The following is a 26,552-nucleotide window of genomic DNA, read 5'->3' as shown; positions in this document are numbered from 1 at the left end:
CTGCACATGTCTCACCCGAGGGCATAGATGCGGAGATAAGAGGGCTGGGTGAAACATTGCGAGCCCTGCCAGGTCTCCCGGCCGGATCCATCCAAAGCACCAGTACAGTCCTGGAAGTCCACACAGTCCCTATGGTCTCGGGTGCAGGTGGATTTCACGGGGCCTTTTCAGGGCCAACACTTCCTAATAGTGGTCGATTCTCAGTCCAAGTGGCTCGAGGTGGTGCTGACCTCAACCGTGTCCACTACTATAAACACGCTCAGGAAGCTATTTGCGATACACAGCTTGCCAGACACACTGGTGAGTGATAATGGGACTGCTTTTGCATTGGCGGAATTAAAAGAATTTGTAACAAAGAATGGAATCCGCCACGCTCGTTCCACTCTTTTTCACCCAGCCACTAACGGCCAAGCTGAATGCATGGTCCATACTACCAAAGATGTGCTTAGGCGCATAGTGCATGGAGACTGGACTCTCTGTTAGCGGAGTTCTTATTGGCCCAACACATTACGCCAAGTGCAGTGACTGGCCGGAGCATGGTGAGCTGCTTATGGGGAGGAGGCTCATTACCCTCCTTGATCGTAAGGACCCTGACTGGGCTCTTGATCAACTGCCATCCATTGTGGTGCAGGGGCTCCAAGAGGGTTCTCTCCCAGGGACACTGTGTACGTCCAAAACTATGGCCCGGACAGGGTTGGGTCCCTGGATCATTGCCCGCTGTACAAGTCTGGTTTCCTATGAGGGGGGACTGGTTTGGAAGAGACACCTCGACCAGATCAGAGCCAGGGCACGTCCAAACATGGAACTTCAAGCGGAACCAGAGGACAGAGAAATGGGCACTTCAGAGATTCTGTGCTCAGGCTAGGGTGGAACCAGATGGGTTGCTGGTGACTGAGTTACCCCAGCAGGGTGACCTCAGGCCAGAATTCTCAGTGGCTCCATCGGCAGTGACCCTTTCGGAGCTGGCCTCGCTGACTGCTCCACTCACGACAGTGGGTACCAGAGGAACTTTGGCACAGGAACTGCCGACGATCCCAGCTTGATGACTATGTTTGTTCTTTTTGTTAGGAAGTTGGGGGGAGGAGTGTTATGTATTGGGTTTACACTTTATGTTACAAGGCGCGTTCTAACCAATCGCAGAAGCGTTGGTAGACGGGCATTATAATGGCAAGTAAGCGCATGCTCTTTCAACTGCCAACGGTCAGTTCATGGTTGGCATTATTATCGTGTTGTCCAGTCAGTTTGGTTCTTGTGCTCCTATGAGTGAGCTGTTGTCACTGACAATTGTTGAATGAACTTAGTTGAGGAACTTATACTGCCTTGGGCTTTTGACTTTTTCCGAACATTTAACACAGTGCAATTTCTGTTGGAAAGTTTGGCCTAGAGACTCAGGGGTCTACAGACTTTTTTTTTTAACTTATCAGGCCCATCTCTCTTTACAGCCACTCTGTATTATTCTCATCACATCTATTAAAGATTTGAGGTAAGGCACTTATGTAGAACAAGAGGGTCTGAGTAGGATTTTTAGACCCTGCTATGCGCTTTATCCCTTTCAGAGGAGGAAGCGGAACGGAGCCCAATCTGATGTCGTCAGGGTGGGCAATCTTCCCCCACCTTTTCTTGGATTAGCAACTAATGGGATTTAGCTGCTCATCCAATATCTCCCTTCAATACAGGAGCGGAGGGGGCTAAATGCCACTCCGGATTAAAAAATACACCCCTTCCTCCATAGAAAAGTGCAGCTCAGTTAAGCTGTTTCTAATTAAAGCCAGCCCCTACATGTCCATCACCCCTCCCTGAGCAAGCCACGGCGACCCCAGCCAAAAAGGAGGAGCTTGTAAATTTCATGTTTCATCAGCCAGCGTGGAAAGACTGCTCAGGGGGTCAGAGATGGAAGACACACTTCTTTTTCAGGCAACAGGTAGAAACACCACCCCTCTCCTGCTCTATGCTCACAGGCAGTTAAAAATGAACTAACCACCATTTGCAAAACGAAGAAGACAATTTAGACCAAGTTAGAGCCTTGGGTGACGCAGGTGGCGCTGTGGGTTAAAGCCTCAGCGCCTAGGACTTGCTGATCGAAAGGTCGGCGGTTCGAATCCCTGCGGCGGGGTGCGCTCCCGCTGCTCGGTCCCAGCGCCTGCCAACCTAGCAGTTCGAAAGCACCTCCGGGTGCAAGTAAATAGGGACCGCTTACCAGCGGGAAGGTAAACGGCGTTTCCGTGTGCGGCTCTGGCTCGCCAGAGCAGCGATGTCACGCTGGCCACGTGACCCAGAAGTGTCTCCGGACAGCGCTGGCCCCTGGCCTCTTGAGTGAGATGGGCGCACAACCCCAGAGTCTGGCAAGACTGGCCCATACGGGCAGGGGTACCTTTACCTTTAGAGCCTTGGGTCCATCTATCCAGTTTTGTCTACAATGACTAGCAGGGCATCTCCAGGACTTCAGAGATGTCTCCCAACCCAACTGGAGATGAGGGGGATGGAATCCGGGACTTTGCATGCAAAGCAGATGCTCAAATCATTGAGCCAAGGCTGTTCCTCAGACCATCAACCCCCCGATCTGTCCTGAGAAGAGGGAGCAGGTGTATAGATGCCATTCCAAAGGGCAAACACCTTTTACTTATGCGCTTTCCGCTTCTCCTTAATTAAATAAAATTTTATTTTTTTTAGCATTCTTCAATCACAGAAAAAGATGTCCACTGTATCTCCTACATGTATCTCCTCCATCCAACCCCCTGCAACTAGGTCATACAGGGCAGGTAGCCATCCAACCTCTGCTTAAAAACCTCTGATGGAGTTTGTCACCTCTGGTGGGAGCCTGCTCCCCTGTAAAACAGCTCTTTCTAAAAGAAAGTTCTTCCTGGTGTTTAGTCAGGATCTCCTTTCTTGTAACTTGGAAGCCTTTGTTTGTTTCCTATCTTCCAGAGCAGGAGAAAACAAGCTTGCTCCATCCACCACATTAACAGCCCTTAAGGGACTTGAAGATGGCTATATATCTCCTCTCAGTTCCCTCTTTACCAGGCTAAACATACCCAGCTCTCTCCACTGTGCCTCACAAGGCTTGGTTTCCAGACCCTTGATCATCTTGGTTGCCCTCCTCTGCACACCTTCCAGCTTGTCAATATCCTTCTTAAATTGTGGTGCCCAGAACTCGACAGTGTGGTGTCTGGGAGTGAAGCCAAACCGCTGAATTAGCAGCACCATAGTGACCTCTCTGGGGAGCAAATCCGGCCAGTGTGTATGGAGGTCCTGGGCTGCCCAGACGACAAGACCCCTCTCTCGGACTCACTGATGTGGTCCAAAAGAAAGCAGAGCAAGATGTTTGGCACCAGCCTGGCTGCAGGAGCTGCTGGAAGGAGGCGTACAAGGAACCATCCCACTGTTTTAGGGACTCCACTCTGGATTTGTGTAGGGTTTACTCTTTTGTCTTTTCTTCATCTGAAAATATCACACAAGGCAGAGGAGTTTTAGGATAAGAGTTTTCCTTCTCCTAGATGGGTTATCTTTCCAGGCTGATGAGCCCCATCTGCCCCCTTTACAGCACGTGCAGAAACTGCCTCCTTGACCACTGGACCCACTGTTGGTCTCATCTGCTCCATCCACTGCAGCCTGTCTTGACACGCAGGGTATGTTCCTAAATCACAGAGGGTTTGAGACCCAACAGCTACCTCTCCTGGTTTAGCTGGACAGTCAAAGTCATTCCCAGGGAGAGGCCACTGTCGCACGCCAAAAGCTTCTAAATGTACCTAATCCTCTTTGCACTTTGCTCGTGTGAAAACAGTCCTCAAGAAAGGCAAGCTCATATTGAGAAAGCTGCAGAACATATAAATCACTTGCCCCAAACCCACAAACACCAGACTAGACCCAGCCGCTACATAAAACAAGTTTAATATCCAATGGGAGTGCACAGAGGTCGTGGTGCATCCAACTGTTCGGAGAGGGGGCGAGAAAATCACATATAGGGAGCCATGGCCCAGAGAATGAACAAATCAGAAGGGGGTGGGGAGAGGAGGAAACCACTTTACACCAAGCAAAGGGGGCTGAAGCTGGGTAGGGAGAAGAGAAAAAGAGGAATAAATACTATTTGCCAGGATGGGGGAAGGGAACACACAGTACCAACACTGTCCAGAGGAAGGGGGGTGACCAGAAAGTTGCATGCAGTGACCTGGGTTTAACCCTAATACAATCATTATCCCCTAAAATTAAAAAGGGGGGAAAATACAACTCTTCCAACTTCCCCCATCATGGAAAAGGAATCTTGCAACAGAAGGAGTGTTTCGGAGGAAAGATGGAATGTTCTGTCCAACTGGGAGATATCCATGGAGTAAGTAGCAACATTACTAAAGAGCCAACCTTTTGAAGCTGCCAAGGGCCGGGGCAGGGGGCACCCTTGCACATGCACATGCTCCCCTTGGCTGGAAAGAGCAGGCCAAACCAGGAAAAAATGTGCAGTTAGCATCTGCATGGGCAGCTTTACGATAGCATTGGTCCCAAATTTACTGCGGCAGCCTGCACCAATCGCCACCAAGCCCTGGTCTGTTTTCCGGGAAGGGAGCAAAACAGTAAGGAATTGATGGGGCTCAGGAGAGGTGCATTATCAAGGGCTCCAGTGCCATTTGGTCTAAGAAGTTGGAGTGCAAATGTTTCAAGTCCATCAGCAGCATTAAAAAAAACAACTAACCGTCCTGGGCCACTCATGAGGATGCTGTTAACAGGGCGACGGATTCGGGGAAGGAAGAGCAAGGAGGGCATTCAGTATTGCTGCAATCTCAATTGTTGCCAGCAGGGGTCACCGCCCAACAAAAAAATATATATACAGGGACAGAAAGAATACAATTGGGGGGTCGGGGACAGAATGAAGTAGTAGCATTGCTCTCCCTCCAGAACATTGCCCCAATCTGGGAAGAGAAGGAGAAAGGAGAAAGGGGCCTTTGATCACCTGCAGACCCATTTCCTAGAATGCCCCCTCCTTGCACTAATCGGTCTCTGTTCCCTCCCCCCCCCTGCACATATTGCAGATACACACACACACACACACACACACACACACACACACACACATCCTTTTTAAGTCCCCGGCTTCACCACCTAGGTCCCTTCGCTGCAACCCAAAGCGCAGCACACAAATGCAAGAAAGCAGCAGCTGCCACTGAGTATTGGTCACCTCCGGTCAAAAAAAAAGAGAGAGAGAGAACCAAGCTTCACAGACCACCAAGAAAATACAAAACTGACCAACAAAATAGAAAGGGAAACAAAAGAGAGAGAAAAAGAAAGGCCACAGAATCGGCACCCAAACCCCCCATTTGCCCCAACCCTCCCACCACACCCATATATTTTATTATCTCTATATATATATTTATCACACACACACGCGCACACACAGAGACCGTGCAAAAAATCCCGGCAGAGCCGGAATATGAGAAAAAGAGAGAGAGAGAAACCAAAAGTTAACCCCCCCCTACCCACCCCAACCCCCACAGCAACCGGTGCCGGCAAGGAAAAGCAAACCCAATAGGGAAAAGGAAGTTGGGGAAGGGGAGAGGGGGGTTGGGGAAGGGGGGAATCAACCCATAATGGAACCAACAAGTGAGGGGGCTTAGCCCCACCACCACCCCTGCACTCATTTCTTGTTCTTCAGCTGGTTGGCCAGCCAATCCAAGCCCTCGTAGAGACCGTCTCCGCTGGTGGCACAAGTGGCCTGGATGTACCAGTTGCGATGGCGCAGCGAATGCAGGCCCAGCTTGTCCGTGATTTCGGCCGCGTTCATGGCGTTGGGGAGGTCCTGGGTGGAGAAGAGGAGGCAGAAAAAGACCAGAGAGTTTAACTACCCAAGAAGAAAGGCGGGGAGGGGAGAAAGAGGAAGCCAGCCTCAAAGAGGCACCCTCAAAAATCAATTTAGGACCCAATGTGGGTTTGAGTCAGTGGCAACTGACCCAGTGGCGTTGAGGTGGCGGGAGCATTTCCAGATATTACAGCCCTGGTAAGAAGTGTCCATTTTTGCTAGAGGCACCATCTAGCTGCCCCTTCCTTCCTTCTTCAAGCCTCCTAAGATTTGCTGCTAGCTCAGTAGCCAGACTCCATACAGGAAGAGCTTAAAATGCCTGCCTGGCGATGAAGCCCTCCCCACCCACCCACCTTTCAGATTTCACCAAGCGTTGCCCATGGGTTCTGCCTGCTCTGCACTAACAAGTATGTATGTAAGTTAGTAAACTGGCTACCAAGGTAGTCAAAATTGAAACAGATTCCACCCGCCTGCTCCTGTAGAAAACCTCTGCTGCCATCTGCCAATGGCCTCCTCCACATGAGGCAGGTTGGTGACCAGAGGGAATATCTTATTAGTTGTGGTTCCCCACCCCTGGAACTCTTACCCCACAGAGGCTTGCTTAGTTATCTTTTACATCCCATTTTTTACTCTCCCAGACTTTTGAAAAGTGTTATAAGGACATTTACAAGCAAGTTTGACGTTTTTTAATGTTGCTTTAAATCGTATCAATATTATTCTCTTGTTTACTTGGAAAACCCACCTGAAAACTAAGATTGAAGGGTGGCATATAATTGTTTTTAAGTACTATTTTGCACAGTTCATTCTGCTATTCACAGGGACGAACAAGTGGAGTTGCTTCACAGAGGAACTGATGCATCAGTCAAAAGGAACTCTTACTGAACAACTCCTTTGATGTAACCAGGCCGGGCCCACACACTTCCTAGTCCATTATTGCAATCCAAAGGGCTAGAAATTCGCTTTGGACACACATAAATCCAGGAGCTGAGGAAACAGAATTCAAAACCCATACCACTATCTTACGTGCACTCCCACAGAATCACAGTGCACACGCAGCATTGAATTATCCATGCACTTATTTTTGCAGCCACAAAAGGACATGATTTGTTTTGCTCAGTCCTGCACCCAACAATAGCCCCTCATCTGCACAGAATGCACATGGGCAAAAGCAGCAACTGCGCTTTCCTTCTGAACAGCTATTGTGAGGAGCTGCATGGAATCCTACAACCAAAGTTTCTTACTATGGAAGAGGCTCAACAGCATGGCAGTATACACCTTCCCACACACCCCAGTTTGTAGTTTCAGTGCTGCTCCACACCATGTATGATGCAGGTGTCCGTTTGTCCCAATGGCCCACGGGAAAATCTTAGCCACCTAAAGAGAAGCCAGCATGTTCCACAGAGTCCTTCTTGAGATTCTACAGGTTCATGGCTGGGTTTTCAGCCAAAGGCTCCAAATTTCACTAGAGAAGGGATGGGGAACCGGTGTCCCTCCAACTGTTTTTGAGACTCTGAACTCCCATTAGTTCCAGCCAGCCTGAGAGAATAACACCCAGGAATAATAGGAGTTAGTAGTCCAACAAACATCTGCAGTCACAGGTTTTGCACCTCCGTCCCAGAGGTGGAGTGGGCAGACTTCAGACATGTCAAATCTCCTTCATTTTTTTAAACTAGAACTTGAAGATCTACTACCATGAGTCAGGTACAAGAGACGAACAATTATAACTAAAGAACAGAGTGCCTCTGAGCACATTCAGAGCCTAGGAATTTGCTTTCAACACAAGAGATGAAACGAGTCCACCGTTCTTTCATACAAATGCCTGGTTAGTTTCATTTCAGCAGCTGACTGGAGGGGGGACGGGACAGGGGACAACGGGATGGACAATTTTATTAGTGATGTTGTTAAAAACACTAGAGTTAGAAACTTGCCAATCTCATGCAAAGGTATTTACTTGTAAATCTTTCTTCTGCCTGCCTCTGCCCTACAGAATGGGTCAGTAGCACTTTGTTACTGCATTCCCAAGACAGTCAAACGCAGTCTGCCAGGAGGCCAATATGTTACCATGCATTCCTCGTCAAATCGCAGTGCTAGAGGCATGTTTGCTTACCAGAGGCAGGCAGGCACAGAGACCTAGATCAGATCAGCCCATCAAAGAGGCTCAACTGCCTCCCCACCAATCTCCGATGTTCTGGAGCACCCCACCTTTCACTCTGGACCAACCTGTTTGTTAGCAAAGACAAGGAGAACAGCATCTCGCAGTTCATCCTCTGCCAGCATCCGCATCAGCTCCTCGCGTGCCTCGTTCACCCGCTCCCGATCATTGCTGTCCACCACAAAGATCAGACCTGAAAGCAAGAAAGGCTGAGGATGAAGGGACACAAGGTATATGAGAGAGAGAGAGAGAGAGACTGACATCTTGCAAGCAAAGTATGAGGATGTGGAAATGGGATTAAAGAACGTGAGACCAGTGGATACAGGGAGGTATACAAATTTAATAGACAATAAAGAATTAACATGTGAGGAACTCTGGAGACTGCAAAGGGCAGGCCAGCTGCTCAAAAGATCTAACCATCTGGAAAGGCAGAAGTGAGGATGCAAGCCAGTCCTCAACCCCGTTTTTTTCAAGAGAAGATGGAAGGAAAAAAGTTACCCAATGGAAACTCACAGCCCTTCCTCTCAAGGAGAAGTGAAGTCTCTTAGAAAAATCTCAGGCTTTGGGTGGCCTTTGCAACCACACAGCCTTATCAGCAACTCTGTGAACGTTTTCTCTTTGGTTTTTTGTTTTGGTTTTTACTCCCTGCCCTACCAACACATACACACAAAGAAATGGAGGGATGGGCTTGTTTTCAAACTTGAAAGATAGAATTCATGTCCTGAATGAGCACTCCAAGTTTTAAACAGATCTCTCAATTGTCCAGGGGCATTGTCTGACTAAAAACAAGAAGCACGCGTTAAACCAAGACCAATTAACCCCACCACCCCTTCAGGAAGGCCTCTCATGCAAGATGCTGAAGGTCAGGAAAACAGAGGCTGCCTGATAGCTACAGAATCTTGATTGTATGGTCCCAGAGTCAACCTACAATGCCAGCACCTCAGGGCTGAAATTTATTCGGTGTCATGCTGTCCGGCTCCACCTGCACCCTACCCCAGGCCACATTCACAATGTACATTCAAAGCACTATGTTAGCACTTTGAAAAGCCATGACATCCTCCAAGGAATTCTGGGAGCTGCAATTTGTTAAGGATGCTGAGAGTTCTTAGGAGACCCTAAAAAGTACTAGATCCCCATGTGAATTGTGTCTAGCTGTTAACCTGAAGGTTGGTGGTTTGGGTCCACTCAGAGACTGCTTGGGACAGGGGGTTGAACTAGATGACCCTCGGGGTCCCTTCCAACTCTACAATTCTATGATCTCTGGAAACTGTAGCTTTAGGACGGGAATAGGGATCTCCTAACAACTCTCAGGGGGACGCAGGTGGCGCTGTGGGTTAAAGCCTCAGCGCCTAGGACTTGCCGATCGAAAGGTCGGCGGTTCGAATCCCTGCGGCGGGGTGCGCTCCCACTGCTCGGTCCCAGCGCCTGCCAACCTAGCAGTTCGAAAGCACCTCCGGGTGCAAGTAGATAAATAGGGACCGCTTACCAGCGGGAAGGTAAACGGCGTTTCCGTGTGCGGCTCTGGCTCGCCAGATGCAGCTTTGTCACGCTGGCCACGTGACCCGGAAGTGTCTCCGGACAGCGCTGGCCCCTGGCCTCTTAAGTGAGATGGGCGCACAACCCCAGAGTCTGTCAAGACTGGCCCGTACGGGCAGGGGTACCTTTACCTTTACCTTTAACTCCTCTCAGGCACCCTCAACAAACTACAGCTCCCAGAATTCAATAGAGCTCAAAATAAACAATTGCAAGTGGCAAGGGACCCCAATCTCAACTAAAGCATGCAGGACAGATGGCCATCCAACCTCCGCTGAAAAACCTCCAAGGAAGGACATACCACCCCCTCCCAAGGGAAGTTTTCAGCCACACAGTCCTGATGACCCTTTGCTTGCAAGTCACTTTGTTTCTCTTTGGAACTGTGAGATCCACACCTCAGTGAGAGAGGCACCTGCTCCTGTTTAAACATCCTGGGATAGGAGCAGCAAAGCACTCTGGCCAAGTTACCTCAAGTCAACAAATCAGGGGTTTAACTGAGTCCGGGGGTTGCTGTGCCCAAGACATCCCAAGGGTGAAAACAAGCCCAGAGCCATGCCAGCCTGGAAGGTGATGGGGAGAGAGGAGCTTGGTAAATCCCATACCTTGGGTGTTTTGGAAGTAGTGCCGCCACAAGGGCCGTATCTTGTCCTGGCCACCAACATCCCACACGGTGAAGCTGATGTTCTTGTACTCCACTGTCTCCACGTTGAACCCTGAAGAAGAGCAGCAGGTTAAGAACCAAGTTTAGCACGACAGGGGACTCAGCCCTCCCTCTGAGCTAGAGACAACCAAGCCTTCCACATTTAAAGACAACACACCAAGTATTAGCATGATTTTGCATAGGACCCAGAATTAGCGGGCAAGCCTGTCTTGCTTCCAGTTCTAGTTCAGACTTCAGTTGGCAGGTTCTTTGGTTGACAACAGAAAAGCAACAAGTGTCGCCATTAGAGGTTGCCATAAACTGAGGCTATATGCTGCTGCATGGTTCAACTATTTTTTGGTTCTCATTTTATGCATTGGTAATGCCAGAGAGGGATATTCTAAATGTTTTAAATTGTACTTTGGGAACGGCTCTGAGATCTACGGATGGAGGGCGGTATACGAATTTAGTAATAATAAAAACACTTTATGAGGCAAGATTTGTTCTCAACAAATAATTTGGCAAAATTAAATCAAAAAGGGATCTTAGTTTGCTCTTCAAGCTTCACCAGTAAGATGCGTTCTCTCCGTGTGCCCCCCACATAATCCCAAAATCTGTCCTGGGGTCCGTATGTCCTTCTAAAAAGCTCCTCTGGAGCAGAGTGGGGGCAGGTATCTGTGGGGGGGGGGGGGTCACACACAGGGAACAAGAGGAAGGGGAAGTTCTTTAGTGCAAACAAGAGCCATTCTGCTCATGTAATTACCTTGTTGAATTTAACCCATGGGCTCCAATGTGACTAACTCTTTAAAATATTCTGAATAATGAGTCACCCTTTCCAACATAGCTGGATAAAAATCAGATGGTGCAATCCAGGGAGCGCTAGTGCTCCACAATCTGTTTCCTTCCACAGCACAGGCACCGCTGATGAATGGAGGTTGCGCAGCAACAGCGCATAACCAATTGCACTCGTAATGGCCTCACAGAGGGGCCCCCACCCCAATTTTCCTTGTTTCTGAGCCATTAACAACAATGCTATAAATGTTTCCAAACTTCCCTTTCAAATCCATAAAACCAGCCATGGTTTTTTGTTTCAGTTAAAAGGTTGAGGAAAGACCAAACCAGCCAGTCCTGTTGTGATCCCGAGATTACAGTAACATATCAGAGGCATAATTCATAGCTGAAATGGAATTTCTACATTTGAGGAGGAAGGTATCTCTGGAAACCAGCTGCTGAGGGAAGGTTGTTCTCCTCCTCATGCCCTGACCAGACATTACGCTGGCCAGCCACTGGTGGGCCAGACAGACCCTTGGTCTATCTGGGCTCTTCTTAAGTTCCCGCGGCTCCAATGGGCTTTGAGATAAATGTGCTTTTGAGAAGTGCAGAAGCAACAACCATCTCTGCTTAAAGCCTGCTAGCCCACTCAATACCACCCCAGGAATTGAGTGAGCTGGCAAGATTCTTGTTCCTGACCAGAAACAAGACCCTCAACTGCTAGGGAGACCCTGCCCCAGCAAGGTGCCTTTCCAAAGCTGGAGATGGAAGCTTGGAATGGCAGTAATCAATCAAATTTGGGCAAATCGCTGGCATGGCAGGCAGGGTTCTGTGTGCCATGTGCATGTTTACAAGTTCTCCTCTGGATCTAGCGGCTCCTATTTCTGTGAGTCACCCTAATTAAGCCTGCTGTGTGCTCCGTCGGGGAGGGAACGGACTAGTACAAATGACAGAGAAATTGCTTTAACGTAGCAGACCCCCCTCAGCACACCGCTTTCATAGGACTGGGACTGAATCCCAGGGGCAGTAGGGAAGACGGGATGCAATGGGTCCCATGGGGGAGCAAGGTGCTTGCTGATACTGCTGTCCTGAAGTTACATATTATGGCCTGGCTTCAATTCAACCCTTGGAAAAGGAAGGGGGCGGGAAGCAGTTCCCCATACTGTACTGGTAGTAGGCAAGAGGCTGTACCGATAGTAGGGATGGTGGTGACGATCTCTCCCAGCTTGAGCTTGTAGAGGATGGTGGTCTTCCCAGCAGCATCCAGACCCACCATGAGGATGCGCATTTCCTTCTTGCCAATCAGGCTCTTGAGCAGGTTTCCAAATATGTTCCCCATGGCGGCAGGTTCAACAGTGCAGGACTTGGCTTCTTCTGTCCAGTCGGTGTCAAAGGACAAGTCCTGTGACAATGGAGAAAGGCTATTAGTCGGAGGCATGGCAATAACAACAACCAGAACAATGCTCCTGAGACTTGCCCATCATGGATTTCCAGTCTCCCCCAAACTGGAGCCTGTCAGATGTTGTTACGACTCCCAACTCCTACCATCATCGCTAGCCAGCATGGCCAATGGTCAGGGCTGATGGGAGCTGGAGGGCACCAAGCTGGAGAAGACTGGACTAGCAGGTCCTACAAGAAGAGATAAGCCTGAAGCAATATGATGAGTTTTACACCATCCATTAAGGCTGGGTTCACACACGCAAGCATAGAACACCTGGCCACACATTCAGCAGCCAATTGTTATTGTGGCTCTCCAGATGCTGTTGGACTCCAACTCCCATCAGCCCCAGCAGACATGGCCAATAGCCAGGGATTACGGGAGTTGTAGTCCAGCAACATTTGGTGAGCTACAATTTCCTTACCCCCTGCAAGAAACACAGACTCCACAGGAAGTATGAAGAAGATAGTGAAGTTCTTCCTGCGGTATTGAATCTGCCTGTAGGTTATTCACAAACGCAGGGTAATCTGATGCGTGGATCTAAGACTCCATTGGAAACCTCTTTCGAATGGAATCTTCTTTCAAACAGGAGGAAGGCTTTGCTGAACTGAAAGCCACACCTTCTGCAACTTAAGCCAGCCCTACAAATGAATATCACAAAAGTTAATAACTGACTACAACACAGCCCACCCACAAAATTTTGTTTTTCATTTGTGACACTGCAACTGCCTGAAAGGATATTATGCCAATTCTTTTTCTCTTCATCAAGACCCGGCTGGTCTTCTGGAGGCAATGCTTGCTTACCAGGAGGCAAATGGCTCTTCAAAAGCCCTCCCTTTGATGGTAATGCTAAATTATTCCCGCCTGAAGATCCTTCATGCAGGCTAAACAAAGACCCACTCTGGTCACAACCAGACCATACATTCAAAGCACACAGTTTCCCCAAAAGAATCCTGGGAACCAAAGTTTACCAAAGCCCCTCACAAAGCTACAATTCCCAGCACCAGGATTCTTTTTTGCCGGGGGGGGGGGGGAGTCATGTGCTTTAATTGTGCATTGAGTGTGCTTTAAATGTATAGTGTGGATGTGACCATAATCTTCTCTTACCTTTTCAATGAGCCCCATCCATTTCTACCCCTGAAGAAGCTCACAACTTATAACGAATTCGACGAATCCCACAAACATACAAACAGCACTGTTCCCCCATGTCTTAAAAGAAAAGTATCATTTAATAAAATTTGTCACACAATAAATGGATACATACAGGCAAACCAGGCAGTTTCGAAGTTGCAATTGTCATCTATCCCTAAGCAACCCAAACAAACCAAGGGCTCCATTTTATTTGTAAACAGGGGGTGGTGTTTAAAACCAGAAGCTTAAACACAAGGCCACACAAAATTCAAAACCAACTAATATTGAGCCTCGTGAAGTTTTCCAGTTTAAAAAATCAAGAAAGCAGAAATGCTACACATCCTCAACCCCCTATATTGTTGAACAAGCATGTTATGAACAATTATTTCCTCTACGCAGAAGAATCACATTATCCGAACACCACCTGAACTTCTAGAAAATTCAGATAAGCGTGAGCATCCCAAGATTCTGATCAGACTATTCCTGATCATATCTAGTGCCCCTACAGTTGTGTTACTTTCCTCCAGAAATTTCTCAGTTTCCCCCCCAATGAAGATCAGGCCCCTACAGTTTAGAAAGGAGACGGCTTGAGCAAGGTGACTCCATGCAACCGGTCCAGCCCCAGCCCCCAGTTGCCAAACTAGAAACTAAAAACTGTGGCCATAGGTAACAAGACAAATAAGATTTTATGACTCTGCATGAAAAGGCTTTTGTTTTATGAACCTTTAAGGAATGCAGGCTACTTGAGACAACAACATTTGAGTATGAAATTTGTTTCCCAAGCCCTACCATGATTCTTACAAGTTGTGGAAGAGGACAAAGTGTGGAAGTAAGGCAGGCTCTATATCATCAGCCAAAGGCTGAGGAGGGGGATAAAAACTATCAAGTGTCTCCAAAATTTCTGAAGTTGAATAACATGGGATGGGATCAAGGCACTCACACCTCTTTTCTTCAAGTACATGAAGTTAAGTTGCTATCGTGTAACAAAACGGATGAGTAGAAGCAAGCATAGCTATGCTGCTAGTTTAAGACTAGGGACTACAACTCCCAGCATGCCTTAGTAGGTGGAGGTATGCAGTTCAGCAAGATGGGAAGTGCTTCAACATCAGATGATGTGGCTATGTTTGGGGAAGAATGCAATGCCTTCTAACCTGGGTAAATGGCTTATTGCTGCTGCCGCTGCCCAGAAATCACCTAAATTCCAGCGTCCCTATAAGGAAAGCTACATTTGGTGAGTGAAGGATTCCAAGCAAGATGGGGAACAGTATCCTGATTGAGAGCTAGCGTTGGGGGCAGGGTGGGATCAGCATACCAGTGTCAGTGGAGACCTATAAGGGATCCTTTCTCCTGCGTCACAATAATGAAAGGCAAAACAGAGGGAGGGGGGAAAGAGAGCACATGTGCCAGGCACTGCCCGTCACATAAAGCGAGCCACATATGGCAGCATTCATCATTGCCAGACAGCTCAGTCGGAAGCCACATCCACGGAGTCAACAAACTGACCCCCACAATTTGCCTTGCTATTGCCCTTGCCATGAGACCTGGATGATCTGTTTCAGGCTTTGACCAAACACAGCCTTGGCTCAACCCATTGTCATCTGCTTCTTTTCCAAAATAAAAAAAATATCCAGGTGTCTTGTCCCTTGATTTAACCAGGAAGCTTTGTGCGTGGGAAGGCGCTGACACATCCCAGAATCCTGCTTCTGCCGGGTGCTACTGGCGCCCCCTTCAGCCGAGAAACAGTAACGGCATCTCCCACAGCAGCTTCTCAAGGCCCAGGTGGCCTCGCAGGCCCGACTCGCAGGATGCCCCAGGCCAGGTGTCACTTGGGGGGGGCCTCGCTCCTGCGCCTCATGCCTTCCCACTCCGTGGCAAGCCCCCGTGCCGAAGCCTTCCTCTCCAGCGCTCAGGAGAGAAGGCACGACGCCTGTCCTCGCCGCCGCCGCGGCCACCCACTCGAGTGCCAGCCACCCACCCACGCGCGCGCGCGCGCTGCCTGGCAAGCGCATGCACGCAGCCCGTGGCTCTCCCCGGCAACCCCGGCCCTGAACTGCCACCGGGCCGGGCCAGCCGGGGGCCGAGTGCTTGCTGCCCCCACCCCCGCCCGCCCGCCGCAGCGCAAAGAGCCAGCCAGACACCCCCACAGCGCAACGCGCGCGCTCCCGCGGCGCCTCTCGGGCCGCATGCTACCCGGCACTCCCCCCCCTCAAACCCCCGCACCCCGTTTAAATATTGCAACACCACCACCCGCGCCATCTAACTTTGCCGTCCCTGGCCTTCCCTCCAACCGGGCAAAAGCGGGCGGGGGGTGAGAAGCGTCTCCCGGAGACCCCCCCTCTCTCCTGGCCAACGCGCCCCCCCCCCGCAAGAGCCTCTTCCCGCTGCCGCAATGGCCCCTCGCGCCCCCAGCCGGCCTCCGCGGGAGCCCGGCCGGCCTGCTTCTGTCGCCCGCGCCTGCAGGGAGGGCTCCGCCGCCCGCTTCCCGCCGGCCCTCGGCTCCCCTCCTCCCGGCCCGCCCGGCGAACGGGGCCCGGGCGCCCACCTGCTCCTGCTCCTGCGCGCGCCTCCGCCTCCTGCTGCCCAGCTGACTCTGCACTCCCAGCCCCGCTTGCCAGCCGGAAGCAGGGAGCAGGCAGGCCCGTGGACACGACGCTCTCGCGAGAACGCGCGCCACACACACACACTCACACACACAAACCTGGGGGCGGCGAGTCTCGCGAGATGCCCCGCGCCAGCCACCGTCTCCATGGTAGCAGCTGCGGCGGTGCAGGTGGGCAGGGCGGGGGAAGCGGCTCCTGGGCTGCCGAGTTGGAAGGGACCCCGAGGGTCATCTAGCCCAGCCCCCTGCAATGCAGGAATCTTTCGTCCAACGTGGGACTCGAACCCAGAACCCTGAGATTCGGAGTCTCGTGCTGTACTGACTGAGCTATCAGCACCCCCCCCTTCCTGAGAGAGCCAGCACCTTTTGTAGGTGTCTCGTTCTTTTCAACTGGGGTGCAAGACGATTGAGTTGCCGGAGGACCATGGCTGCATTTTGGAATGCACAGGTTTTCATGTTACCTCCCAGATTATGAAGCACAGTCAGGGCCAGCCTGCAGCAGGAAACGGGGTGAAGGAATGGGGCTTAGAGAAGCACAAAGACAGTCTGTACAAGTGTGCAGATACAATTTAAATATAAATACACATGATCCACAGTTTTTAGTGTATTGATCTGATATTATAACTTTTTAATACATTCGGTTTGGCAATGAAGGACCAACTCTGGTTTGAAATATACTGGGTTTAGCAGTCGTTAAATAAGAGGAGAGAGAGGTTCCTTTTGTGGATCAGGAATTGGTTAAGTGGTGGGAAGCAGAGAGTAGGAAATAAATGGACAGTCACCAAATGGAGAGCTGTAGAAAGCAGAGTCCCTCGAGGACTGATACTGGGACCTGGGCTTTTACCTTGTTCATAAACCAGCTAGAATTGGGATGAACAGTGACATGGCCAGGTTTGCTGATACATTAAATTGTTCAGGGCCAAACAAAAAATGTGAAGAGTTCCAGAAGGACCTCTCCAAACTGAGTGGATGGGTGGCAAAATGGCAAATGTAATTCAATGTAAGCAAGTATAAAGTATTTTGGGGGCATGTTGGGGGAAAAAACCTTAATATGCTCATGGAGTTTGAACTGGCTGTGTCTGACTGGGAACACAACCTTTGAGTCAATGAAGATGTTGACCCAATGATTATACAAATCAATGGGGCAGCCACATTTGGAATATACAGTGGTACCTCTAGTTAGAAACTTAATTTGTTCCGGAGGTCTGCGTTTTAACTCGAGGTACCACTGTAGTGTACAGTTCTGGTTGCCTCACCTCAAGAAGGATATTGTAAGTTGGAAGAGGTTCACCAAAGGGCAACCAAGATGACCAAGGGGATGGAAGAACCCTATGAGGAAAGGCTGGAGCATTTGGGACTTTTCTTTTTTAGAGAAAAGTTGAGAAAGAGGTAACATGGTAGAGGTTTATAAAATTACGTATGACATGAAGAAAACAGAGGAGAGTTGTGTTTTTTTCACTCATAACTCTGGAACTCATGGACATCCAACGAAGCTGAATGTTGCAAGATTCAAGACAGATAAAGGAAAGTACTTCTTAACAGCACATAGTTAACTCACGCAGTGATGACCACCAACGTGGATGCTTTTAAAAGAAGATTAGACAAATTCATGTAGGTGAGGGCTATCCATGGCTCCCAGGCACAATACCTATGTTCTACCTCCACTGTCAGAATACCAGGTTGCTGGGAACTGCAGGTGGGCAGTGGTCCTGTTTGCAGGTTTCCCTTTGCAGGTTGGCCACCGTGAGAACAGGATGCTCAACTAGATGAGCCACTGGTCTATCCAGCAGGCTCTTCTTGTGTGAATAAGCTTATATCAATATGATTATACAGACTCTCTTCTTACTGTATTCATCTGGGAATTTCCATCTTGCTGGACTCCCATCTTAGAGAAGGAGCAGAATGGCAAAGATGCCCCAGCCTTGCAGAGCCTTTGCAGAGACCAGCAGAATAATGATATCCGGCTCTTGTGGCACAGAGCTAATGAACCACTGAGTCATGGCACACTGAGTGCCCCCAAACAAACTGAGCTCCAGCTTTTTGCCAGTGCAGTGGAAACCTTAAGGACAAACAAGGCTAGCAAATGGATTCAGTGGATCAAATCCAACAATTAGTTAATATATTTAATTATGGGCATTATGAATATGAAAGGTGAATTCGGTAGCAACTGAAAATATTAGTCCATCCCTATATACACTATGCAGCAGGCAATTTTGGACATGCCTACCTCCCCCATGCCTGTTGTTTTTGTCCATGAGTTTTCCTGGCAGGGATACTGGAGTGGCTTGCTGATTCCTGATCCAGGTGGATCATGTTTAATCAAAACTCTCCATTATGACCTGTCTGTCTTGGGTGGCCCTGCACAGCATAGTTCCTAGGTTCTCTGAGTTATTCAAGCCCCTTCACCACAACAAGGCAGTGATCCATGAAGGAGTAAGAAGGCTGATCACTGAAGAATTGATACTTTTGAATTCTGGTGCTGGAGGAGACTCTTGAGAGTCCCATGGACTGCAAGAAGAAAAACCTATCCATTCTGAAGGAAATCAGCCCTGAGTGCTCACTGGAAGGACAGATCCTGAAGCCGAGGCTCCAATACTTTGGCAACCTCATGAGAAGAGAAGACTCCCTGGAAAAGACCCTGATGTTGGGAAAGATGGAGGGCAGAAGGAGAAGGGGACGACAGAGGATGAGATGGTTTGGCAGTGTTCCCAAAGCTACTAACATCAGATGCCCTCCCATCAGATGTCAAAGAACTACCTGACATTCAGAAGACATCTGAAGTTTTTAATATTTAATGCTGTACTGTTTTTAACACTTAATTGGGAGCCACCCAGGGTGGCTGGGGAAACTCAGCCAGATGGGCGGGGTATAAATAAATTATTATTATTATTATTATTATTATTATTATTATTATTATTATTAACATGAGTTTGACCAAACTGTGGGAGGCAGTGGAAGACAGGAGTGCCTGGCGTGCTCTGGTCCATGGGGTCACAAGGAGTCGGATACAACTAAATAACAGCAACAACCTACCCCATACAGTACCTGCCTTTGCTGAAGACAGGGGGTTGCTGGCACTGCTCATCAGCAAAGCCCTGTGCAAAGAGCTCTGAAAGAATCAACAGTGAGGGTCCTTTGCTTTGCAAGGGGCTCAGCAAGGCCTGGCAATCTGCCAGCTCCCTTGCTAGATAGCACTATGCATAGGAGCCAATTCCTAGGAGCCAAGGTTCCTTTGGCCCACCCAATAAAATATTTGAAGGGGCCAGCCCCCTCCCCCAAGTTAATGGGCATTACCATTTAAATGGTGTGTTTGCCCAGCGTCATGATTGATTATTAAGGGCTAGACTTACCTGGCTCCCCCAATATTTTTTTCAAGTTGGCATCAAGGGGCTTTGCAAGATGGTGCTGCTGAGACCCTTGGAAAGTGCCATCATGCAGAGTGCTTTGGAAGGAGCTTCACAAGACCCAATAATCTGATAACTTTTGGGTCTTGTGAAGCCCTTTGCAAATCACTCCACAAATACCCTGTGGGCAAAAAAAGTGAAATAATGTCAGACTTGGCCTGGGAAGGATGGGAGAAAATAATGTTCTGATTCACCAGCTAGATCCAGCTCCACACTTCCACATGAATGTACTGTGGTGTAAGCTTTCATAGGCTGCTGTTGGCTTTCTCCGTGCTGAGGCCTGGAAAGTTTGGTAGATAAAGTGGTGAGAGATTTAAATAAGGTTATGCTTCCATATTGGGGAGCTGTCTATTTTCAGAGAACCAATGGCAGATTAAAAGAGGGATTGCTGTTGCATGTTGTGTGTTATCCCGCTTTTACCTGTGGTAAAAACATATTGTTGAGACAATGCAGAAACCTGCAAAAGATGTTTGACTAGAGATGTATGTTAGCCAAGGGAAATGATGCCTCTGTCAAACCAGCGTCAGCTCAGAAAAATCTGTCTCCTGCCTGAGCTGTCCTCTTTCCAAAGAAGCCTAACAGTGCAAGCCCAGTGGTATTATTTCATATTGGAAGAGTTTCTGAGGGTCATCTAGTCTATGGTTACTGTTGTGTATTGAGTCAAAGGATTTTATATCTGTATTATTATTGTCTGTAAAGTAACTGCCTTTTGGTTCCAGAGGGTACAGCTACCATTGGTTCATTTAAGCTGCTGTACTGTATTTGGATCCTCTGTCTTATTGGTTTCCTCCAAAAGGCAGGACTGTGGTTGCCTGAGATTGTTCCCTCCAAAATGTATCCTTTCTAGCTAGTTCCCTGTCCCTATAAATGTAGCTCTCCCCTCCTCAAGTCTCAGTCTTGTTTGCTTGAATAAAGAAGTTTTATTAGAGAACTGTCTCCAGCATATTATGTCAAGAGAGCTGAAATCACAAACCCCACGTCACAACAGTTACCAGATTTTTTTCAGTGAATCCGGGGACACTTTTTTTTTTTAAGCCTAGTAGCAACAGGGAGTCAGTAGTGGGGACGGTGAGGCAAAAGACCCTGGGCCCAAGCACACATGCATATTGTATACAGGTGCAAAGCCCTTCTTTCACACCCTGTGAAACATAAATGCGCACAGGTTTTTTAACTCCTGGGCAACGGCTGCCCATCCATGACTCCCGAAGCTTCCCAAACCTCCTGCCCACCTCCCGCTTTGTTTTGACAGATTGGGGGAGGCTCGGGAGTCACGAGAGGGCGGCCGTTGCCCAGGAGGGGCGCAAGGCACACAGTTTCTCTGCCAGGCAAGGTGCAAAGCCCTACTTTCGCACTCTGTGAAACATAAATGCACAGGTTTTTTAAAAAACTGGGCAACGGCCAGCCGCCCGCAACTCCCGATCAGTCAAAACAAAGGGGAAAGGGGGCAGGAGATCTGTACTGACGGATGTCCCTGGTTCCCCTTTGGCAGTGGCGGCAGCAGCGGCAAGTCAGCAGGCCCAGGCCAGCCTGGTAACGCAGTTGGCTCTGGCTGGCTTCAGGAGCTGCTCGCTGTCGTGGCGCCCACCATTTTTCCTCACCGGAAGTCCCCATATAATGTGTCTTGTGCGCAACAAATCATATGGAGACTTCCAGTGAGGGAAAATGGCGGGCGCCACGGCAGCGAGCAGCTCATGAAACTAGCCAGAGCCAACTGCGCTACCAGGCTGGCTCAGGGCTGCTGAGGCTGCCACTGCCATATTTCCCGGGGACAGATTTGTAAACCTGGGGACATTCCAGGGACAGAATTTGTCCGGGGACACATTTGCAAATCCAGGGACTGTCCCCGGGAACTGGGGACGTCTGGTAACCCCAATCTGGTCCAACCTCTTGCAATGGAGGAATCTCTTGCCCATGAGGCTCAAACCCATGGTCCTGAGATTAAAAGTTTCAAGCTCTACCGTCTGAGCTATCCCAGTCAGAAGTGCTGATAAGCATGCATGTCCCACTGAATGCAGTGTTTACTTCTGAGTAAATGTGCACTGTAAATCTGTGAAGGCTACCTTTAACTTCCCATTACTTGTGTGGTGCAAAACTGCAACAAGCGTGGCACATGCTAGTATTCAAAGCCAATTGTCATTGCTGTCACTCTATGGAAAGTTCTCCTGTAGTGATGAAGATGAAGATGATGATGAAGATGATTTTAAAAGCCCTAATGAAAACTGATCAGCGTTTTAGAATGAATTTCTCCTGGTATACCAAATGTTTGTAATTGTATACTCATTTTTGCAAAGCTTATTTTGCCTAATATTTATATTTCCATAACATTCATGTTTTTATGTTTGCATTTCTATGCATGCTTTATCCCAGTATAGGCATTTTTGTACACATTACTTGGCTGGAGAACTGCATTGCAGAATTTGGGGAAATGTGAATTTCAAAGGATGATTGTGCTTCAGTTTGTGGATTGTTTCAGCAAGTGTGAATTAAGAAGCATACAGTGGACGCTCAGGTTGCGAATGTGATCCGTGCGGGATGCACGTTCACAACCTGCAGCATTCGCAACCCGCAGCGGCGTGTTCGCAACCCGCAGTGGCGTGTCTGCAACCCGCAGCGGCGCGTCTGTGCACGTGCGGGGTGTGATTCGGTGCTCCTGCACATAGCGTGATTTAGCGCATCTGTGCATGCGTGACCACCAAAACCCAGAAGTAATCTGTTCCGGTACTTTCGGGTTTCGGCATGTCTGTATCCTGAAAAAACGCAACCTGAAACATCTGTGACCCGAGGTGTGACAGTATTTGCCTTTAAATGTGAAGCAAAACACATTTATCTCTGGTGCCTACTGCTAAAACACATTTCAAGCAGTTTGAGCTAACCTGCCAAATCCTACTTTTGCTGTGAACATACTATGAGGTGGCATGGACAGAAGTTCACCCTGCGCCCCCTCCTTGCCCAGTGGTCAAATGCTGAGCCACCCCTCAGTGGCACCCACAATAACACACCTCTCTCCCCTACTGCTTCCCCTCTCCTTCCACCGTCTCACACATGCAGTTGGCTGAGCTTTCCATGTGTTCAGATGCAACCACTCCCTGTTGAAGTGCACAGAGAAACTCAGCACAAGTGAAGTCATGGCTGCGGGTGGAGACCAAGCTGAGTTCAGCAAGCAGACCTGGTCCAGCCTGACTCACAGCTTGTGGGTCCCTCTTGGGCTGGGACCAGGATGAGGACACTGGCAAGTGGCTGGGGATCTCTGCCTTCAGATCACAAAAAGCTTAAACTCAGCCTCTGTGATCGTTCAGGTGCACTGGAGAAGACAATATGTGGGGCAGGATATCCCATAATTGAAAGCACTAGTCAGCAACTAGATTTCCTGGTCTGCTACTATGAGAAGCAAATGGGGAAAAGTGCTTCAATTCCCACCCCATAATTCCCAGCAAAATCTGTTGCCACTGACACCAGTTGCACCACTTAAAAAAAAAAAAAACAACTTTCAGGATGGTGAGAGGGTGGCAAAAAGCACCTGCCTTACCCAGGCACATTTTCTGAACTCCCAATTGTGCACTATGGTGCAGCCGAACTGGAGTGCAGGAAGGATGTGGCTGTGAAAATGTCCCAACTGGATCTGAAGATGCGTTTGGACCAGTGTGTGTTTGTGTGTTGTGTTTGTGCCATTTGCTGTAGCAAATTGCAGGAGGTGGTCCACTCCATACCACAGTCCATGATCTGCCACTTTGCTTTCCCCTTCCTGGTCCGCCCCCCCCCCCCAAGCAAAAAGCATGAGGGAGGGGAAGAGACATGAGACCTGATTGGCTGGAAGAGAACCACACTGTTCCGTTTCATAGACATTTCCCCACTTTTCCTTCCTCATTATCTAATTGTTTTAAAGAGTGATTTGCTCCACTGCAACCAATCATTCACTTACATATTTAAAAGCTGTGTTTCACAGTGGATCTTTTCTGGTAATCTAACGGTTGCATGCTTCTCTAAAGAGTGTCAGAATACGTCGAAGGAAAAATAGAGTAAAAAGGTTCTTATAATCCGAGTCACAGAACATTTACAGATGCTTTTAACCCTGACACATCAGTAAGAAATGAATCTTGAGTTCCTTTGAGCATGTGAAAAGTGCCTTTCCCTTAGCCACAATCTCAGCAGTGACATACACAACTGCAAACAAGGGGCAAAGCTTCCAGAAAGGCCTTGAGGTCTGGAACCTCTCCTTAGTAATTAACTGAACCTCTCCTTAGTAATTAACTACTGGAAAAGAAACAAGAAGGAAAGCACTCTGAGCTTGGAGGCAGCTACAACTTTGTAGAAGCCCACTGTGTTAAGGAAGCTCGACTTGGAAGGATCTGCTGGAAAATCTCCGTGGTGTCCGTATCATCAGGCAAGGCGAAAAAAGTGTCATAAAGGGCGGCGATGGGGAAAGACAGAAAGTTCTTCTGACCCACAGGACACAAATCCCCATTAAATGAATGGAACCTATCCCAAACCACACTTCATTTTCAGAGACTGCAGAGAAACTCTCTTGCATTTGTCCCCAGAAGGTGTGCTAGACACCAAGGACCTTTCCTTGCAAACTGTGTTGAGATTTCAATACACTTGGGTGATATATAAATGTTGCTATTTTGGGGGTAGGGGGTAAAATGCCATTTGGCTTTTCCACCTCAAAATGTCTTAGGCTGCACACACATCAAAGGTTTAAGGCATCCCCCCACCCAAGAATCCTGGGAACTGTAGCTTGTTAGGGGTGCTGGGAATTGTGGTGTGAGGGGAACTACAGTTCCCTGAAACCATTGTGCTTTAAATGTATGATGTGTACGCCGCCTTAGAGCCCCCTTGCCCATCCTCTTCTTTCCCAGCCTTGCGCAAGTAAAGGATACAAGGGAAGGTATGCATTGTTGCTGTTAACCCTTCCGCCCCCATTTGCAAGTAGCCTTTTCTTCCCTCATTGCCTTAGTGGGTGATAGCTAAATGTAGCGAAGCCCCCACCCCATAATCTTCTAATTCCAAACAAATCCTTGTGCAAGAAAGCAATGCTTTGTTTTAATTTAGGTTTATTGGAAGAATCTCTGAGCATCAGTTCCATCTGGAAAGAAGCATCATCCTGGGGCTGATGTGAGCTGTAACCCTGCAGTGGCCGCGTAGTAAATCACCCCATGGAGCTGGCTGCAGCAAGCGCCTTTCCCCGAGACCAGAGCCAGGGCCTGACAGTAGTCGAGAGGAATTTTGAGAGGTTGTGGTTTGGGTTGGAAGGAGGAGATGTTCTGGCACCGAAACACTGACATATACACATCAAGCTAATTGCAAACACACACGCACACACACACTCCATGCTGATCACATACACTATTATCACATGCGCTTCCCACGCTTACTGGACACTCACTGGGCTGTGCCAGTAATTCCTGAGGCTCCACATCTGGTTGCACTATTGAAATAATATATGGTCTGCTTATGACACACACTTGTGTTGACAGTCAGGCTTCCTATATGCACTGGGCTGGACATTTACATTTTGTGACATTTACCTGTAGTAGCTAGTTGCTATCTGTCTTCATGTTACACCAGGGACAGACTGAAGTCTCTCTCCCTGCCAGCACCCCATATTTCCTTGCTCCTTTTCAGGATTTAAGTCAGTCCTTTTGCAAGCTCAAGGAATCACACTGAAGCAGTTGCTGAGGAACGCCAGTGTGTTGTGAGCAGTCCTAGGTGCATCCCGCTTCAAGCCACAGGCCCGTTGCAACTCACACAAACTGGGAGCATGGCTAATCCTCTCCCAGGGCTGCAGTGGAAGACTGGTGATGGTGGGCAAGCTGTCTTCCAATGAAGCTTGCTGATCCCACCCAGGAACTTGTTGAGCTTCCAAGGTGTCCAGGAACAGTCTGAAAAGCAATGATTGAAGTCATGGCTCCAGGGCCAGCCCTGACATTTAGGCACAGCAAGGCCACCATCGCAAACAGCTGATGCTGGGGGCAGCAACCCCCTAGTGGTTCCTTGCTGCCTTGGGTGCAATGGGGGACTCAAGCCTGTTGTCTGCCAGTCCAGTTGGCCTCTGTACTTGGGATGGGGAGAGGCACCTTCACCTTCAAGACTAATGCTCAGAGCTCATTCATACTATCGTTTAACCTGGACGGTAAGCTTCCTGTTCGTTCACTAATTCTCGGCTGTCCACACGACTTTCTCCTCCAGTCGGTGCCTTTCAACCTTTTCACCTCCCTTAATCTGCATTTTCTTATACCATCTCCTTTTCAGTGTATCCATGGAGTAAGAAAATCCAGGGAGGAAAAAATGTGAGAAGGCAGTGATTCGGAGAAGGTCATATGGACAATGAAGAATTATAATCCACATTAAGCAACTGTATGGTTGAGCCCTCAGTCAGAAGAAACAACAACAGGGAGGGAAGACTTTGAGCCTAAAGAGTGTCTTTTCTCTTGCCACTGGGTGACTACATGTGGGATTAGGGAATGAGATCTGAGTTAGAGGAATCAACTTGCATGAAAGTCTGGGTTTCAGCACCTTCCATTTTGGGAACTAACTTTAGTCCTGTGTATTACTTATCTCCAGACACTTACTATGGATAGGATTTTAGGTATGGTATTTAGATTTTAAACATGGCAGAAATCCATTGTGTACATTAATCTACCAACATAGATTATGTGACATAGAATATGGTCTGGGGGTTGACAAACAAAACTGAGTCATGCCGCAGCCTAAGGTAACCCCAGCAGAAGAACCGCCATTTCGTAAAACATGTTTTTAAAGAACAAGACAAAGATTAATATATAATGGTCTCTCTTTTTTTGAAAAAGTGGGTCTCATGTTGCAGGATAGGATTGAAGCTGGCACCTCACCTTGTTTCTAACACAGACAGGTACATACTCTGCCACATTGCACATCACACCTATAGGATACACAGCAACAGGTGTTTATCTCGTTCAATACACAAAAGCTGCATAGCCAAGGTCACATACAAATGTGAACGTCTTCCATGCCACACACTCATGTATACCATGGGGGCAACTACTATTCAGAGCTTTCTTTTTGGAGTCTGTCTGTTGCAATGGGCCGTATGTTCCTGCTTCCTTGTTCTCAGGAAAAGGTGTGT

The 26,552-nt window shown here is 48.6% G+C and overlaps 1 protein-coding gene across 1 annotated transcript; it reads right to left on the bottom strand.

Moving 5' to 3' along the window:
• Positions 1–3,872: 3,872 nt before the first annotated feature.
• On the bottom strand, positions 3,873–16,108 carry ARF3 (ARF GTPase 3). Its single transcript, XM_081900781.1, has 5 exons — positions 15,990–16,108; positions 12,070–12,280; positions 10,070–10,180; positions 8,003–8,127; positions 3,873–5,782 (listed from the first exon to the last, which is right to left on the bottom strand). The coding sequence occupies exons 2-5, from the start codon at positions 12,215–12,217 to the stop codon at positions 5,621–5,623; spliced, it is 546 nt and encodes a 181-aa protein (XP_081756907.1). The 5' UTR covers positions 12,218–12,280; positions 15,990–16,108; the 3' UTR covers positions 3,873–5,620.
• Positions 16,109–26,552: the final 10,444 nt, after the last annotated feature.

Source organism: Podarcis melisellensis (genome assembly GCF_964234715.1).
Source record: "Podarcis melisellensis genome assembly, chromosome: 2".
NCBI lineage: Eukaryota > Metazoa > Chordata > Lepidosauria > Squamata > Lacertidae > Podarcis > Podarcis melisellensis.
This window is presented reverse-complemented; position numbering and strand designations above follow the sequence as displayed.

What these genes read in the sequence shown, in the direction of transcription:
- ARF3 (XM_081900781.1), bottom strand. Translation starts at nt 12,217, where the DNA reads ATGGGGAACATATTTGGAAACCTGCTCAAGAGCCTGATTGGCAAGAAG. An exon ending in CTACTTCCAAAACACCCAAG is followed by an intron (nt 8,128 to 10,069) that starts GTATGGGATTTA and finishes TCTTGCTTTCAG; the next exon opens with GTCTGATCTTTGTGGTGGAC. An exon ending in TTGTCTTTGCTAACAAACAG is followed by an intron (nt 5,783 to 8,002) that starts GTTGGTCCAGAG and finishes TTCTCCACCCAG; the next exon opens with GACCTCCCCAACGCCATGAA.